The following is a 19,102-nucleotide window of genomic DNA, read 5'->3' on the forward strand; positions in this document are numbered from 1 at the left end:
ACTTATAACCATAAAGCCATAACCAGATAAATCAACTGATCGAACCTACCTTATGGAAAGGAATGTAATCGATTAATGGTGCCATACCATAACGCTAACGCCATAGCCAATCAATTGGTTTTTGGTTTCTCGCCATATCCATAACCTAAAAATATTTGAGTTGGTGAATTTAATAACTTTTTTTAGATTATCTTCATTGTTTTGGATACTTTATGACTAAGAGACTTATTTTTTGTGGAATATGTTTGTAATTCTTTGCGTTTTCTTCATTTTTATGAAATTTTCACGATTTTTAGGTTAAGGCACCATTAATCGATCACATTGAGATGGTTATAGATATGGGTATGGTTACGACTATGGTGTTAGGGTTAAGGAAGTTTAATTTGGCTTTAAAGCTGCAGACATTGGTGCGTTATCGGTAACCGTATCGGTAACCTTATAACAGCTGATTCGACCAACCTTATGGGAATCAATACAATCGATTATTGGTGCCGCTAAGGTCGTAACCGCATCGTAGCCCACACATCACACATAGAAGATTGCGCATTCACGAGTTCAAAATTACTTCGTTCTGCGCATCTACGTCACACTTGACTGCTTGAGCGAATGAAAGAAAGAGAGAAAAAAACAAGAGCTAAAGGAAAATTACATAAAAATTGCGCACAAAAACAGCTGATCTTTTGTTTGCATGCACAATGCGCAATCTTGTGTGTATGATTTGTGATCGTAGCCAACCAATAATCGGTTGCATTGATTCCCATAAGGTTGGTCGAATCAGCTGTTATAAGGTTACCGATACGTTTACCGATAAAGCACCAATGTCTGCAGCTTAAAAGGAAATACCAGATATACGATTTATTTAACAGTGGCAATTGGTAATTTTGTGGAGAGATTTGTGTATCTAACAGTGGTAATTGGAAAATCAACTGCGATTTCTGTTAGTAATCTACAGATTTATTTGTTGAATTACCTGTCACACCCAACAGCTTAAAGCTGCAGACGTTGGTGTGTTATCGGTAACCGTATCGGCAATCTTATAACAGCTGATTCGTCCAACCTTACGGGAATCAATGTAATCGATTATTGGTGCCATATCGTAATGATAAGGTCGTAACCGTATCGTAGCCAACCAATTAGTTTTTGGTTTTTCGCCATATCCATAACCCAAAAATATTTGAGTTGGTGAATTTAATAACTTTTTGTAGATTTTATTCATTGTTTTGGATACGTTATGACTAGGAGACTTATTTTTTGTGGAATATGTTTGTAAGTTTTTGCGTTTTCTTCATTTTTATGAAATTTTCACCATTTTTAGGTTAAGGCACCATTAATCGATAACAATGTATCGTATAGGGTTACGTTAGCGATACGACTACAGCGATACGACAAACGGCACCAATGACTCCGCTTTAAATGAACAATTTTACGGTTCAAGTCTACAGGGAGACAGTTAATACAACAGTGTCAGTTGTTATGCGAAACATAATTTCTGGCAATAATTTATTGTAATAAGCTGAACGGGGTTATTTGTTATAGAAACAGTTTCTTATAGTTCCTTTACACCATAAATCCGTTATATTAACAAAAAAAATTGTTGTTTTAGCGGTTTTTAAAAACAACAGCAGAGAACAGTTAATATTACTGTATATTTTCTCTGAGTGCGCCAAAAAGGAAAAACATTTTTTGGCCTTCCCTAATACACATATACCACATATCTGTGCACATATTAGAAATTTAAATTTAACTGATTTGAAATCGCATTTTGTTTTTATTTCCTTTTTCTGTGTGTAAAGTAAAATTTAGTCACCAATAAAATCAAGTAAATCTTTCATTGTTTGTCCTAGGTTGTAACCACCAGTGGGCCCCGTAAGCCTCAACGACAAACCTCAAATGCATTTTCCATCATGTCCAACGATTATAATCATTATGACTTTCACGTCGAACGTATACCCGATCTCGGTTCCGGCGAACCACTAAGCGTTTTAAGATTAGATTCCAATCTGAAACAACTTTCGCATAGTTCATATCCTAATATAAGCAATTCCAACAATTTAACACCAACAACACAACATAAGGTATTCCGTGAAACTTCTTTTGCTAACTTACAAAGCCCATTGGATGTGCAACAAGCATTGGTGGGACAATGCATAATTGGACACAATTCTAGTCTAACCTCATCTATTGCTGGCAGCATTTTAGGACGTAGCCAATTAAGTTCAGCCCAATGTGACATATCAATAGATGAGAGTATAACAACAGTGACAAGACGAAGTCCATCAGTGAGAAGCGAAACTGCCACAGTTATTACAAAGGAAACTGAACAATTTCCTTATCAACAACGTTTAAAAGCGGTAGCATTTGGTATGGATGGTATGCCAACCGATCTAATTAAATCAACTTCACCACAATGTTCAAATAAATTTATTTTACATCGGCAATATTCAGCGCGTTTGGATAAACGTAAACGTAATTTAGCACAACCAGCATTGCGTAGAGCTTCGGATGTGGCACGGCCTATCGACCTTTTGCATGATGATTGGCTTGGTATGGCACCATTGGCAAGTCCCGAAACACTTTCCGAAATTTCTAGTATATCATCGCGCACAAGTGCACCAATTAGTTTGGCTAATAGTATAGAACGTTATTTGCACAATCTAAATTTGGGTGGCGACAATCTAAATGGACGTGTCATGCTTGAGGATATCTATGAGTCGCAATTGCATACGCCTAAAATAATGAGACGTGCACCCAAATTTAGTGAGAACCTAGCCACATGTGCAGAGGATAGTCGTAATTTGGATCAATATAAGCGTATGGGTAGAGTGTTTGTTACATTACCGCCCGTATTTGATAATTTAAATAATAACAGTAAAAATTTGAATAATAAACAACATTCAAGTTTTGACTCAAGCGATGATAGTTACGAGTCGGCACAAAGTCTAAATCGGCTGCAGGTCAAATCAAAACCTAACGCAGAACGTAACTCCATTATTATCACTGGCACCGCCACCACCAACACCACTTCACTACAGCCTAAGCATAGCTCAAAATCTGCTGATCCATTGGATGTTGCTGACATGAACCAAAATGAAACTAAGTATCCACAAAAGAAGTTAACTTTTAGTGACAGTGAAATTTTAAATGATGATTGCATAAGTCAATGGCCGAATTGTCCTTGTCATATGGATGAAGGAACTGAAGTTAAGATTGATTGTTGTCAACGCTTGGATCACGGCCTGTGTCTAAGCATGAGACTGGGCAAGGATTGTAACAGTGGTTCAGGTGATACAACATTTTATAGTGCCAGTTCATCCATCGAACACTTCTCTACGCCTGGACGAATGATGAGTTGTAATAAATCCGCGTTTAATGGTATTTGTGAATGTCAAAATGTTCCTGAGAAGGAAACATTCGTTATAAGACCCGGTGTTCTCGAATCACATTTTCCTGTATACGAAAATAATAGCGCTCCAAAACTAAAAAGCGACAACCACAAAATATCACCCAGTATTGAAAATGTTATTGATCAAACTGCGACGACATGTTCCTCAAGTCAAGAAAAGCGCGATGTCTTTGGTGGTCGTATACGTAAACGGCTTTCGTCTGAAGAATTTATATTTACCCGCACTGAGGATTTTCAACTTATTGCTCAACTGGGCGAGAAATCGGCCAAACGGAAGTCGTCCTGCGTTTATCCTACAACGAGTAATTATAATATTCGTTCAACGAGACCATCAACATCATCACCAGCATCACCTGCATTTACTAATCTACCAAGAACAACAACAACGACTACAACCACATCCAACGACTCTGCAGTTTCCTCAACTATTTTACAACATATACCTAATAAAACTTATCAATTAGATTCAATCTCTGTTTTGAATAGTCCTAGTCAATGCTCTAGTCTAATACTTCCTCTAACGAATAATGAAGAAAGTGGTGTGTGAAGTTCATAGCAAGTACCTAATTAAATTTAATTAATAATTAGATTATGATAATGTTAAGTATATAGTTACTACAAAAAACATAAATACGATAAAAATTACCAACAACCAGACACATTTGTACAAAACCTAGCAGTTAGCAGTCCTATTCTGATGACTTGAATCATGATTTTTAAGGAGCACTATCATCATCATCATCATTGGTTGGCGATTAACAACCTAAGCGATTTTGGCAGTTTCGTAAAAAGTCACGCTAGCTATCCTTGTTCCGCGATAACTAACCTGCCTCTCCTAACTCAATGGAGGTCTCCCCTTCTCTGCTTCCAAACTGCGTTGTCGACTGAAATAATTTCCTTTCGCATAACATGCCCAGCCAAAGAAGCCTTTGGGTTTTTATTCGCTGCACTATCTTAATATCGGCGTAAAGCTCATACAGCTCAGCATTGTACCTCCTTAAATAGTCGCCGTCGGCATCATGGACACGACCATGCATTTTCCGGGGAACACTTCTTTCGAACACTCGTCTTATCTCCTCTCGACACCGTCCTTGATTCCAAGGCATACATCAGGACAGGTATGATGAGCGACTTGTAGGGCGTAATTTTGGTAATTCTAGAGAGGACCATACTTTTCCAATGCTCATTCAGTCCAAAGTAGCACTTGTTGGCAAGAGTTATTCTCCGTTTGATTTCTAGACTGACATTGTTTTCGCTGCTAATGCAGGTTTCCAGATAGACAAAGCCCGTCACAGTCTCGAATTTATATCCGACAACAGTGATGTGGCTGCACAGGCGCGAATGCGTCAATTTTATCTTTATCTCATCCAAAGGAGGAGCCAGAATTCACGGCGCGCTTGATTAATCCAATAAATAATATCAATATCATCAACAATATACATATTGTGCCATCACGGTTTAGTTCTGCTGCTTAAATTATCCTCTGCAGCATTAGGTTGAAGAAACCGTACGAAATGAGGTCGCCTTTCTGAAACCCCGTTTAGTTTCGAATGGCTCGGAGAGGTCCTTCCCAATCCTTATGGTGTTGCTCAATGTAACTTGGCAGAGACTTACTAACTTTGCAAGGAACTTAAACACTGCACAAGGAACTTAGCTGCGTACAAGCAACTTCTTTTCGCGCTGTCAAAGGCTGATTTCAAGTCGACAAAAAAATAATATTAAGTATCGATTCCATGTCGTGACTTTTTTCCAGGATCTGGCGCATCGTGAAGGTCTGATCGATGGTAGATTTACCAGGTCTCAGGCCGCACTGATGAATCCAATCAGTTCGTTGGCTTAAGGCTTTAGTATTTTGCACATAAGGTAGAAATATGTTGATCGCTGGCAGAACGCCAGCCCTGTCTGTTGCAGACGTTAGTACCTAGGTTATACACAAATGTTTTCCTAATATAAGGTATAAATATGTTGATCGCTGGCAGAACGCCAGCCCTGTCTGTTGCAGGCGTTATAGTACCTAAGTTATACACAAATGTTTTCCTAATATTGTAGATAAAATGCCTTGAGGGCGTTTGATAGTTGACAAGGTAATAGGGCCATGAGAAAGTGCTGGTCGAATTGGGTATTTCGCTCCTGCTAGAACTAGAGGGATCTTGTTGGTATGCACCATCGTCGAAGCATCATCATTGTGCTATTGAGCTGTGCTGAGATACTCAAATTCTCCAAGTACAAGTTTGTTTATTTTGCCATAAGGGCCTTGAAACCCTGTAATCACCCCTGGTGCTCGCACAAAACTCGTCGCCGTAATAGCGTATTCCTTACTATTTTTCTCAAGCGACAACCCAGGGGTGATCGAACGGAACTGTCCGCTCAATTTATATAAGATTTGGAACTTTTTCCTAGCCATCTCAGTAAATCCAATTCAGCATCGTTACATTGATCCTTGACATTGTATTGTCTTGGAGCAATCCAGCTGCTCTGTTTCTATGGTCTGATACTCCTTCTGGAAGACACTAAAAAAGTCAAGAAGCCGGTGGAACAAATCGGACTAGAGTGCAACCAAGCCCCAGTTCCTTTTTTTTTTTTTTGAGACGTTATGTCCTACCATTGTTGACCTTCTCCAATTCCTCCCTTGCCATTTTACCATGTCAGCTAACAAAAAGCCACCGAGTGACATATTACTTTTAAACCTTCTTTTGGTGCTTTGCTTACTCCTCCTAATATTACCAGGCATGATAACTACAGCCGTAAGATTTATTGTTATGCTGATCAGTTTCGGCAGCTTGGAGGAGGATTTTTTTTTTCCTGTGAACAGGACAATCACAAGGAGTTTACCTGTGATATCAGTAATATATTTCGTCAGCGTGAGCACGAACCATCGTTTCTTTTCCTCCGAAGGTTTCCAGGATTCCGTGCCTCCCCTGGTAGCCTTTTTACATCAAAGATTTTCGGATGACGCTAATCACGTCGTGAAGGGCGTTTTCAACCGATTTGCCTTTCCGGTGTACATGTTAAGCGGCGTCCATCCGGTGAAAGTCAGCATTCTGGGCGGTATAGTTTCCTTGTCTTAATATTGTCATGACATCAGATTGGGATTGTCAATTTATGATTTATTGACCGTTCCTGGGGAGCTATTCAATTTTGACCAAAATTTACATATAGTTAGTTAGCAGTTTGTGCACTGTAAGGAACAAAGTGCAATATATTGTAAATCATCTATGCATACAACTGTGATCATCATAACAAAGATAAAATGTTTTAATTATAAAATGATAAATACGTGTTGCAGTAATTAGTTACTAGTAGCAGCAAAAGTCTGTGGTTTGAAAATGAAACATCCTTATGTAGACGGCTAAATACATTTTGATATTGAAACGAAAGCAATTTACTTTATTTAATGTATGAGACTATCAGCGCAAAAATGGCGTAAACTCAGACAAAAAAACAAGTTTTGGTCATCTTGGTCTACAACCATCCTTTTTTATAAATAAATACTTACCTTCGGGGGATTTCGGCCGAGCTTCTCCTTCAATTTGCGTCGTGTCACTTTTTATTTCCTACGAATTGGAAGAACGGGACCTACATATGTACATGTTTTATACCGACTCCGAACGACATCTGCAACGCCGATAAATTTTCACTGAGAAACTTTTCGTAGTAGTAACACACTCGCGAGTGTTTGCCAAACCACATTTGAAGAACTTTTTCATTCCCTTTCATGTTTGTCCCCTCGTTTCCATACGAATTTTTGGCCCACGGAAAAGTCTTTTTCGGCAACTTCCCGTTGAGCTAGACACTTGATACTTAGAACATAGTTCAGATCAGGGAGACATTACAATGCAAGTGAAAAAAGCCGCTAGGTGGCGCACGGATCGAGATATACAGAAAATTAATTTTAAAATGGAAATATTGCGATCGACTTTTAACTAACTTTTCGGTGATCCAGAGACTTGAAACTTAGCACATAGTTTGCGAGTCGATGGCACTACAATTCGTGAAAAACAAAATGCCGCCAGGTGGCAGACGAATCGATATAAACGAAAATCCCTGAAAAAACGCAGGGAATTTTGCGATCGATTTTTAAGTAACTTCTCGGTGAACTAGAGACTTGAAACTTGGGCCGTGAGTCAGAACCCGGTGACAATGCAATATTTGATCCAAAAAAAAATTCGCTAGGTGGCGCATGGAAGAAGAAAATTAATTTTGATTTGGGAATCCTTCAGTCCATTTTTAACTAACTTCCCGGTGAACTAGAGACTTGAAACATGGCACACAGTTCGAGGCTTGGTGACAATACAATTTCGGAAAACAAAATTCCGCTAGGTGGCGCGCTAAGTGAGATAACTACAAATCCCTGAAAAACGAGGGGAATCTTGCGATCGATTTTTGAGTAACTTGCCGGTGAGCTAGAGACTTGAAACTTGGGCCGTGGGTCAGAACCCGGTGACAATGCAACACTTGATAAAAAAAAAATTCGCTAGGTGGCACGCGGATCTAGATAGTAAGAAAACAAATTTTAATTTGGGAATTTTTCAATCCATTTTTAACTAACTTCCCGGTTACCTAGAGACTTGAAACTTGGCACTTAGTTAGAGGCCTGGTGACAATAAAACTTATAGAAAACAAAGTTCCGCTAGGTGGCGCGCTAGTCAAGATAACTGCAAATCCTTTAAAAACGGGGGGAATCTTGCGATCGATTTTTGAGTAACTTCCCGATGAGCTAGAGACATGAAACTTGGGCCGTAAGTCAGAACCCGGTGACAATGCAATATTTTATCAAAAAAAATCCGCTAGGCACATGGATCAAAATACTAGTTTTAAATTGGGATCTTGCAATCGATTTTTAACTAGTTTCCTGGATATCTAGAGACTTGAAAACTGAAATATAGATTAAAACTCGGTGACAGTGCAATGATTGATCAAAAAATTTTAGCTACATAACGCACAAGTCGAACTATTTAGAAGATTAGGCCGTACCTTCATGGCTAGCCTCCGGAGTGTTGCAGGCGTTGTAGAATTCCACCTCGTTGAAGGCCCAACTCAATACACGTCCTTGCATACTTTTAGGCGTACGCGACTTTCACCACGATTCTTTTAGACTTTCAGGCGCACCTTTATAGTTTTAAATCCCAAAATTCTTTTACGAGAGCTATTGTTAAATTTGTTTAGTCAAAATTCAACAAGACTATGTCTGTATTAAAGGAAAATTTGCCTTCTACTTTTTGGTCCATTTATATAAAGTAGTCCTTAAAATGTTTTTATCATCTTTTTTCTAATTGAAAAAACTTTTTCCTAAAATTTCGATGTTGCTTTGCCAGGGAGGTAGCTTCAGGACCTTGGGTGTGGTAAGCGGAGTACGCTACAGACTCACCATGGCAGGTTATTTCCGCTACATCAGCTATGTAGCGTATTGCAAGAACATAGAAAACTATTTTACTGCACAACACTTTTGAGCTGATATGATAGTCTCGTCCGGAGCATGGAAATCATTTGAAGACCTTAAATCGGAAACAATAAGAATATTAGTTAGTACATATTTAGAAAAAATGCAATATGTTTTCGGGACTATTTCCAATGTGGTATGTGAGAGTCTCCACCAAATCAGACCCCACTGAGCTAATAAATAAATTGCATTTTGCAGCATCCAAAAACGTTTACATGGGTTCAAGTAATAACCTAACTGTTTTTTGCATTTCGATATTGTGACAAAGTCGTTAGCTCGGTTCAAAGTTGATAACAAGATAACTTAAAAATTCTTTAAACTCGTAATCGTAGTTGCAAAGATATTTTACAGTAATAGTCTAGAACAGGGGTCGAGTGCTAATACGCGCCCAAAAATATCGAGAGAGGTGTCAAGAGACGCGTCTTGCCCTCGACAACAATAATCGGAAGGGTGAAAATAAAAATTTTAACTCGTTCAAAAGATACTAACGAAAACCCAAAAAATTACCAAAAATGAGAACTCGAACTTTGGCACATTTAATTATTGACATACGTGTCAAACAGCATTTAAATATAATAATACCAAAATTTTTTATTAGAAATTTTAGATAGTTTACTTTTTTTCCAACTTTTTATATTTGTCGGGACCATGTCGTACATTTTCCTTCATAATGAAGGCATAATTTTTCCAAGCCGCCGAATTCAGTGGTACTAATAACTTTTCTGGTAACGTTTTACAAGACGGTGCACCACCTAATTTTTATCAGAAAATATAAAAGGTGGTATCAAAAGCCGCGTCTCTACCTCCGTTTTTATAATCCGAAAGCGAAAATTTAAATTTTTATTTCTATAAAAAAAAAAATATAAACAAAAAATCGGTTCAAATTTTCATGTGGTTGTTGTTTTTTGCCAGATTTGTTGTACACACGCACACACTAATGCAGAAAGGTGGTCTGCGCGCATTTAGTTTTGATCCCCAAACCGGTGTCGGACCCACCCAGGTAATTTTTTATAAGCGCGGCCGAAGACCGCAGGAAGGTGTTCTATGCAAAAAAAAATAATGGATCGGGCCCCATATTTCGGATCCTCACGGGGTCAATTTACGGTTTTTTTTGTAACTTTCGACAAAAATAAAATTTTTGATTTCCTCTTTTCTTTAAATGGAGGTCGAGACGCGTCTTTTGATACCACCTTTGATAATAAAAAAATAAATAAATGTAAGGCGCGATAACCTCCGAAGAGATCTAAGGCCGAGTTTCTCTTCCAATGCTCCTCTTGATTTTCCCTACAAATTGGCCGGACGGGACCTACATGTTTTATGCCGACTCCGAACGGCATCTGCAAGGCAGATGAGTTTTCAATGAGAGCTTTTCATGGCAGAAATACACCCGGATCGCTTGCCAAACACTGCCGAGGGGCGACCCCGCTTAAAAAAATTTTCTTTTAATTGAAAAACCTTATTTCTAAAATTTTGATGTAGCTTTGCCCGGGGTGCGAACCCAGGGCATACGGTGTGATAGGCGGAGCACGCTACCATCACACCACGGTGGCCGCTGATAATTTTTGTTAAAAATTAGGTGGTGCACCGTCTTGTAAAACGTTACCACTTTTCTATATTAGCCCAAGTTTTGGAGACTTTGACCAAAGTTTGGACCTGGATTACATCAAAATATTTTACGCCAATATTGATATCACACGAAAGGAGCTATGTGGACTATGAACACATGCTGCATTTTATTTGTATATAGCAACCGGCTGTGGGGATACCGCCTTAAATACACTAAAAAAAAAAAATCATGTCGCGACCGTAACACTGAAGTCACGACCGTATCTTCTTAAAATGGTTATAATCAAAAAAGTTTAAGAGTGTCAATAGGAAAAGTTTCAAATTTAGATAAGGTAAGACAGTTTTACTGAGTTTAGTGGCAAAATTGTATAGTGTAAAGTACGGAAATGAGTTCCCCACAATATCGCGACCGTAACGCTTTTCTTTGGCCTTTCCTGGGCTCTACCAATTAATTTGTAATTTGCACGACTATTTTTCTTACTTCTTGCAGATTTTTTGCGTATAAAAATCTAATCATTACTTTGAGAGTTTTGTTTAAAATTATAAAAGTTTTACACACTAAGTGTCGCGACCGTAACACTGGAAACTCTCATGAAGTACCATGGTGGAACCAAAAATAAATAAATATGTTGGTAAATATCGGACACCCCAGTAAATGTCGACAGCCAATTGGAATATCCCTATCCTATCTCCGCTGCACTTTCGAAAACACTCTTTTCTCAAAAGACTTATGAATAACGCCCTACATCAGAATTTGTTTCAAAAGTGACCTATCTCAGAATTTAGTTGAACAACGCCCCATCTGAGCTCAAACTCAATACTCTTTGACATTGGCTGAGGCGTTTATGAACAAAATTCTAAGATAGAGCGTTTTGAAACGGCAGCCTAAATAGGGTTATATTTGAAATGGAATGAATGAGCTATTAAAGATCTACTAAAAAAACAAAAACAACAGAACAGCCATACGGACCCGAAATTGATCTTGAAAATTTGATTAGAAAATAATTTTAGTGGACTAAATTGCTTTATTTTATTTTTATAGTTTTTTTTTTTTTTTTGAAACCTTACTTGATTTATTATTTTTTATTTCCTTATTTTGAAAAGCGCATATTTTGATACTCCGATCGATAATAGACAATTTTACATACATATATGAGTAGCATAAACAAATCAGCAAAGATCTCGCATTCCGGAATTGTTGTATTTGTAATCGAATTTGAAAAAAAAAGTTTGATGACGTAGCGTAGTATTTAAAACTGTTACCTGGGTAAACGACTACGGCGGAGTAAAAATAAAATTTTCGGAGTATATTTTTTTTTCCTTTTTGAACGCGGGCGAACAACTAACATCAAATTGATTTGGTGACTTGGCAATCCCTTCGATTGTATTTTCGTCATGAAAAGTTTCTCAGCAAAAAAGTTATCTGCCTTATCAGATGCACATGGAGTCGGCCTAAAACGTGTAGGATTACCAAATAATGCTCCCATTAGCACACAACATTCTGGACGAAAAGTGGGCTCTATCTCCACGGATACATATCGCGAAAAATATTATTATTATTTTTGGTTTATCATACATTTTTCATACCCTTTTACTGACAGAAGGTTTCAAGACCGGGGCAGATTTCTGTAGGAATGATAATGGCGACCTGGTAACTGACGTACAGAGTGTGGGGGAAGACGAACCCGATACCCCCATTGCCGATGATGAAAAACACGCTCCGGCATCCAACTTTGGCGAAGTGAGAATGCAATATTACGGCTAAAAAATCACAAGGTGCCAAGTAATGACGGGATACCCGCCGGGCTGTTCAAACATGGAGGCGAAGAGCTGGTATAAGATAAAGAAGCAAACAAGTGGGTCTTGCAGTAAATGTGGACAAGACGAAGTACTTGCTGTCATCGTGTCCTTTGTAGCCACGTCACTGTTGACGGATTCAAAATTGGAGACAGTGAAGGATTTCGTCTATTTGGGAAGCAGCATCAAAAGCAAAAACAATGTCGGCCTAGAAATCAAACGGAGAATAAGATAAATCTTGCCAACAAGTGCTACTTTAAGCAATTGAAAAGTAAAGTCCTGTCTCGACGAACAAAATTCCCGCTCTATAAGCCACTCATCATAACTGTCCTGATGTATAGCTCGGAATGATGGAAGGTGTCGAGAGATGAGATGGCTCTTGGAGTATTCGAGAGAAAAGTTCTCCGGAGGATTTATAGTCCTATCCGTGATGTCGACGGCGAGTATCGAAGGAGGTATCATGATGAGCTATATGAGCTTTTCGCAGATATGACGATAGTGCAGCCAATAAAAACAGAAAGCTTCGCTAGCTAGGTCATGTTATGCGGATGGACGAATACGCTTCGGCAATTTGTAAACATAGGAAAGAGAAGAACTTCACTGAGTTTGGAAAGACAGTTGGAGGAAGCTTTGGCTTCGCTTGGTGCTCCCAATTGGCGACTGTTATCGCAAAACAGGGTTAGCTGACCTCACTGACTCAACGTATTTCATTTTTATATAAAACTTCAAGAAGAGCAGTATGTTGAGTTTAGGCAGGATTAACAGATCGCGTCCGGACACATTTTTTGCTTGCATTTTACTCCTTCTATTCTTATTCCATACGAAAAATGTGAACAAACATGTCTTAAGAGACGAACAATCATTTCGTCCAATCGTCAATTGTAAACAATCAGCTTTTCATACGTACATATGTATTGAAAACTTCAACCAAAAGATATTAGGTAGTAATACTATTTAGTTTTCAACTCGACTCAAATAAACCTTTAAGATAAAAAATGTAGTAGGAGGTAAGAGCGGAGCAAAATACTCCGATTTGAATAAAGTCTGAACACTGCCTCAGCAATAAAACATGTTGTGTCAAAAGCGTGACGTAACGCCGAGAAATTTATTTCCCAGCCAACTATGATTTTTTTGCTCTCTCATTTTTTAATGCGGGATCTGTTTATTGGTTCATGTATGAGTACCCTTCAAAAAACGCGAGTACTCTATAAATAATGTAAGGAATACTCCTTTGGGAGTATAGGACTGCTCCAAACCTAATCTGTATTCATACAAAAAATGTGCTCCAATTAACATTGCGATGTCCTAGGAGAGGAGTAGGTGATCCCACTCTCGCTTTGTTTGTGAGTATTCCATAGAGTACATACGTGAGAGTACTTTCCAAAGTACTTTCAATGTAGTACTCCATGGAGCACCCACCGAGGATCATATGCCAAAGTACTAAAGAGGAATTGTGTCGGAAAGAATTATCGAAGTGAATTTAATTTAAAATGAAAGTAAATGAAGAGGGGCAATACAACTTTTATATTTTATGCTACGAATATTCTTATGTTATTTAGCATTTGCGTTAATAAAGAAACTAATATAATACGCATACGCATACGTGAATAAAGAAACTAATATAATGTTGCCAAAGTAAAATTTTATTATTAGTTATTTGCATGCAATATTTTACTTTTGGCAACTCTGTTCGATCGTCATCATGTCGTGATCACTGTCGTTAAAAAACGAGCAATGATCGGCTGATGGTGGTCCGCAAACGCATTGCAAAGGAGTATTGTTAGAGTACTCCAACACGAAGAAAATGGAACACGTAATCCAACAATTTTTGCAGGGTAGTTCAACAAAAGCAAGTATTTCAGTCCAATTTAAACAAAAAATAACTCAAATCTGATAAGTATATAAACTATTAGTTTAGTTTTAAACAAAAGTAAATAATTGGTGCTGCTCACCCTAACACAAGAGTGACATATGAAAGTTTAGCCTGTTTTGAATATTTTAAAAAGTATCCTAATCATATTAGAGCATATTAAGTATCATGTGAAAGACTCCACTCTAATATGGGAAATTGTTGTTAGCATAATATATACCATTTCTAAATGCAGACCCGAGAACTATAGGATATAAAAATGTCTCTTATAGGTCTTATGTATGTCTTATATATAAGATCCCGAAATTATGGGTTTTTAATAAATGTAGTCCACGGACTTCGGGATGGTAAAGTGGACCGGAATTCGGGACTCCCGAGCTCGGTATCTTTGTTTTTATCCCACCTGAGTACAATCATATGTTTTGCACAAATCACAAAAGATTTGACAATTCGCTTGTAAACATTACATCAGCTGTTTTGATGACGTATACTTGGACCCTTTTCATATGCGCTTTGATATACGCATATTTGATGTTATTTGTAAAAGTTTTAATTAAATAATCATATTAACAATGCATTGTGCAGTGTTTGGATGTAACAACAACAACAAGAAATACAGTGAAAACAAATGAAGATTTTTCCATTTTCCGAAGGATGCAGTAGTGGCTAAGAAATGGCTTCCCATTCCAGTCAAAGTCACTCGTATTCAAAAAAAAAGTACTTAGGGTCTTTATTTTATTTAAAAAAAAACAACTAAATACGTTTAATTACATTCATTTAAATAAAAAGGTCAATATTTTTATTATAGATATCTTATAGGGTCTAAACAGTATGCGTCTGACTCATAAAAAATTTTGATGTGGTATGTAAATTCATTAGTTATGGCGGAGCTACTTTTTTGCCACATTGCTGGATAACATTTAAATAAAATAATATCTGAAACCTTTTCCAGGAGGCAGGGTATACGATCACGACGTTTTGTATAACGCTTCTCCCAATAGTCGGCTGAATAATGTTCAGGCAACTCTTCCCGTCGTACAACTTTGTTGTTTCGACCAACAATTCTTGTTGGGGATCGCAAATGACGCCTTTTTGTACCCATAACTGTAAAATTTCCATATAAGGCACAACTACTTACTGCACAATTGTAAGACAAACTTTTGTGAATCCTCATCACCTTCCAAACCACTGGTTTTATTGAAGAGTTGCGTCAGAGCTTGGCCGTCACGTAGCTCATTCTCTAAAATATCCGAAAGTGCATCAGCCAAAACATCCACTGTATTTAGAGTGGGTCGTACGTAGAATAACATTTTATGTAGCGTCAAATTCCCAGCATTCAGTTCTGATTCCAACAGGGCTAATAGTAGATAATAATCGTGTATTAAGCTCCTTAATGCTTGCACACATGTGTAGTATGGTGATAAAGGCAGCTTTTTTGTATTCCCTTCTCCTATTTCTCGTGCGGACAGTCTATAACATTGTATAGTAAATGGATTGAGTAAATGTACAATTCTATTAAAACTTACATTTTATCATCAAATAGATATTCATCATCTAAAATGTCTGCCTCTAATTCAGCGACTTTATCTTTACGTATCTTCAAATACTTGCCACGGGAATGGACGCTTATGTAGCTGTGGCAGAAATTTATCTCGATCTTCATGTTCAAGCTTTAGTCGTTTTGCAGCCTCTTCGATAGCTTTACGACTAGAGCTGGATTCCAATACTTTCCTGATTTTACCCTCATTTCGCACAAATCAAACAAAAAATACACACAAAGCGTTTGGCAAATAGTGTTTAATACATATGTGAAAATTATAATTGATGGGACACTGTTTAGTAAAGTTGACAGAAAAGAACGATACATTTCATGGTTTTCTTTCTTCATGCAGGCCAGTGGTCAGTGATTGTGGCAATGATCCTAAAAATTTATTTTCTTAAATGATGGATATCGACCGCCTATGCTGCATCCATCGATGCCTGTTGCGTAGTTAGCTGCAGCATAAAGCGACCTCATGCAGCTACTGACGATCTTAGGTGAAGTAATAGGGGATTTAAGAGTCATGAGCGCTGCTTGAGTAAGTGTTGTTATGCAACTCTATTCGAAAGAAATTTGTTTCGGATTAAAAAAAAATTGTTTGATTTGAACGCTTTTGAAACGCATTTTTCTTCGAATATAGTTACAGGATAAGGCCCAGGACTTCTGCTTGGAAGACACTAGCAGGGCTGACAGCGACAGCTAAAATTGTTGAAGAGTCCATCTTCGGATTTATCTATGACGCGTTATGCACACCATCATTTTCCCCCAGTGTCAGATGTGACTAACAGGTTGTTTGTTATGGCCACATTCTCTAACAGAGCCCTTGGCTAAAGCTTTATCAATCGTTATGTCTCAAAGGAGATTTTTGTCGAATTTGTGCCTTTTTGAAAAAGGGGATTTCATTTGTCCCCCTTCTCGACTTCTTCTTAAAAACAACCATGAGTGTCACATTCATGGTACAATAGCCGGGTAAAAGCATCGGAGTTGCATTTTACATGTTTTTCCATTCGAAGCTCGTTATAAAATGTCAAACTTTGTTTATGTTTATATTTGTTATTGTTTTTGTTGCTTTTTCGGCCTTTGAATTGAAATAATTTTAATGATCTTAAACGAGCTCTAGGCCACACATTAAATGAAATACACACACTTGTTGTATATATTTAGCGTTATATTTAGATCGATATTTCGATTTCAATTTGAAATCATCTTCAGGACTGAAAAATGTTATAATATTAATAAATAAACACATAAAACCAAATTGCACAAAAGTATGTCATTATATACCTACATTCTTGACTTCACCTAGTCCATTGTAAATTTTACCAAGTAGCGCAACTAACAGCTGATCGGTGAAAATTCGCACATTCACACGCACAGTTCTCGACTCAGTTTCCAAAAAAAACTTTAGATTTTTTAATTCAAATTTTAAAGTGAGATAATCCTTACAAATTTATGTATACAGAATATATATGGCGCAGGGATGCACCTTAACGTTAAGCTAATCGTTTATCAAAAAATTTCCACCGTTTCCGTTGAAACACTTCGAAATATTATCGATAAAGAAATTATCAAGATAAATTGTATCTCGTTTTTAACCGAAACGAAAAGCTTTCGTTAACGTTAAAAACGTTAACGAAAACGTGATACTTTATGTTTGAATTGTGCTGGCAATGCTATAGCCATGGTGAAGCCGTAAGGTGGCAACAACGAGCGCACATACACACACAAACTCTATGTAATTTGTTTGTGTAATTCGTTGGTGGTAATGTCAAAAATACTCTGAGAAATGTTCGTACTGTCAAAATTCATGAGAAAAGTTGCAATCAGCTTGGATAATGCTTTCACCTTTAATGACTCCGCCATCAATCAGCTTTGCCAGCATAGTTTGAAATTAATAATCAACATAAACGATTTGATTTCGTTTTGATATGGCAGAAAACGAAACGAAATCATTTCGTTAATTTGACGATCTTAACGTTAATAAACGAAACGAAATGACTTCGTTTCGTTTATTAACGTTGATTATCGTAACGAAATGATATCGTTTCGTTGGTTAAGCATGCCTGATATGGCGTTTTTGTTGTTATTAAAACAATAGTTTTATTTATATTAAAGCTTTTATCATTTTTTTTTTAACTTTGAAAAATCTCCGAACACCATTCCTTCATTATATGACATTCGACTGCCTAGTCCACTGCCTTCCACTCTATTCGCAACATAACCTCTACTTAAGCTGCCAAACTATATAGTAAACAATGACCTAGTCGACTAACTTAATATTTAAAGTTAAAGCCGGAGTCATTGGTGCCGTATGTCGTATCGCTGTATCCGTATCCCTAACGTAATCAGCTGTTTATCGTTACGACGGTAAACCAAAACCCAATTGGTTGGCTACGATACGGTTACGACTTTAGCGGCACCAATAATCGATTGCATTGATTCTCATAAGGTTGGTCGAATCAGCTGTTAAAAGTTTACCGATACGGTTACCGATAAAGCACCAATGTCTCCAGCTTAAGAACAGAGGAATATGAACACAAAAAAGGTAAACAAACAAAAGGAAACACCGCTATGGTAAACAAAATTTGATACAAACAACAATACATGAAATGGTAAAATGCATATGTACATATATATGTATAAGAGAAACTTCCATATAAATAAGTATAATACAAGACGAAGATGAGGATAAAAAACGAATTGATGGCACTCTCAGCATTTCTGGTTGCTGTTCTGCGTTATCAGCTGTCTGTATGCGTGGGCAACTCCACCGTCAGTGTCGGACTTGAAATTCATGCGATTTTCGTTGTGAGTGCCGATAATATACAACATCTCTAAAATGTAGCGTTTATTGTAATGTGATTCTTGTTGTAAAATTTTTACATCATCAAAATCTGGAGAGTGTCCCAAAGTTTTACAATGCTGGGAAAGAGCTGTTTGATTGTCATTATAGTGATCGCGATTTTTAATATTAGATTTGTGCGCGGAAATCCTCGTTTTCAGTTGGGATTTAGTGGTCCCAATATATACCTTAGGGCAAGGTACCTGAGATCCGTCACCGTTGCATTTAATTTTGTATATAACGTCGGATTTATCGTATTTCCCGATCTTACTCTTCGTGTTGCTATATATTTGTTGCAAAGTGTTGTGATATTTGAAGGCAATTTGAAATTTTTCCTTGTCGTATAGATTTGAATATTTGATTCTGTTAGATAGGCCATGTACGAAAATTGCCGATTTATATATCCTTTCGTGCGTAATTGTTCTGTTTTTACTCGGTTCGGAATGATCACGTATGTACCGATTAATTAGATGAGTGGGAAATTCATTATTTTCTAGGATATTTCTTATTATTTCTTTATTTTTCGCGTGGTACATTTCATCACTGATTGAGAGGACTCTTCTTATAAAATTTCTTGCCGTGTTAACTATTGTTGCCTTGTCATGTTTGGAATAAAAATTCAATAATCTCCCGGAGGCTGTGGG

The 19,102-nt window shown here is 37.4% G+C and overlaps 2 protein-coding genes across 17 annotated transcripts in view; one reads left to right on the forward strand and one right to left on the reverse strand.

The window, feature by feature from the left end:
• The window catches only part of inaE (inactivation no afterpotential E), a 115,804-nt gene extending 109,024 nt beyond the window's left edge, over positions 1 to 6,780 (forward strand). For 15 of the 16 annotated variants that reach the window (XM_067786215.1, XM_067786212.1, XM_067786209.1 and 12 more), the window contains one exon: positions 1,845 to 6,780. In XM_067786215.1, the coding sequence (XP_067642316.1) occupies positions 1,845 to 3,950 (2,106 nt within the window). In that variant the 3' untranslated portion in view covers positions 3,951 to 6,780. The remainder of the gene's footprint in view (positions 1 to 1,844) is intronic. The other variant, XR_010953263.1, reaches the window with a different exon arrangement.
• An 8,011-nt stretch (positions 6,781 to 14,791) lies between these two features.
• LOC137249558 (gamma-tubulin complex component 2 homolog) lies at positions 14,792 to 16,826 on the reverse strand. The gene is made up of 2 exons (XM_067781187.1): positions 15,603 to 16,826; positions 14,792 to 15,546 (listed from the first exon to the last, which is right to left on the reverse strand). Exons 1-2 carry the CDS (start codon positions 15,737 to 15,739, stop codon positions 15,207 to 15,209), a joined length of 477 nt encoding a protein of 158 aa, XP_067637288.1. The 5' UTR covers positions 15,740 to 16,826; the 3' UTR covers positions 14,792 to 15,206.
• Between the last annotated feature and the right edge of the window lie 2,276 nt (positions 16,827 to 19,102).

This window comes from Eurosta solidaginis, chromosome 4 (assembly GCF_040869045.1).
Source record: "Eurosta solidaginis isolate ZX-2024a chromosome 4, ASM4086904v1, whole genome shotgun sequence".
Classification (NCBI taxonomy): domain Eukaryota; kingdom Metazoa; phylum Arthropoda; class Insecta; order Diptera; family Tephritidae; genus Eurosta; species Eurosta solidaginis.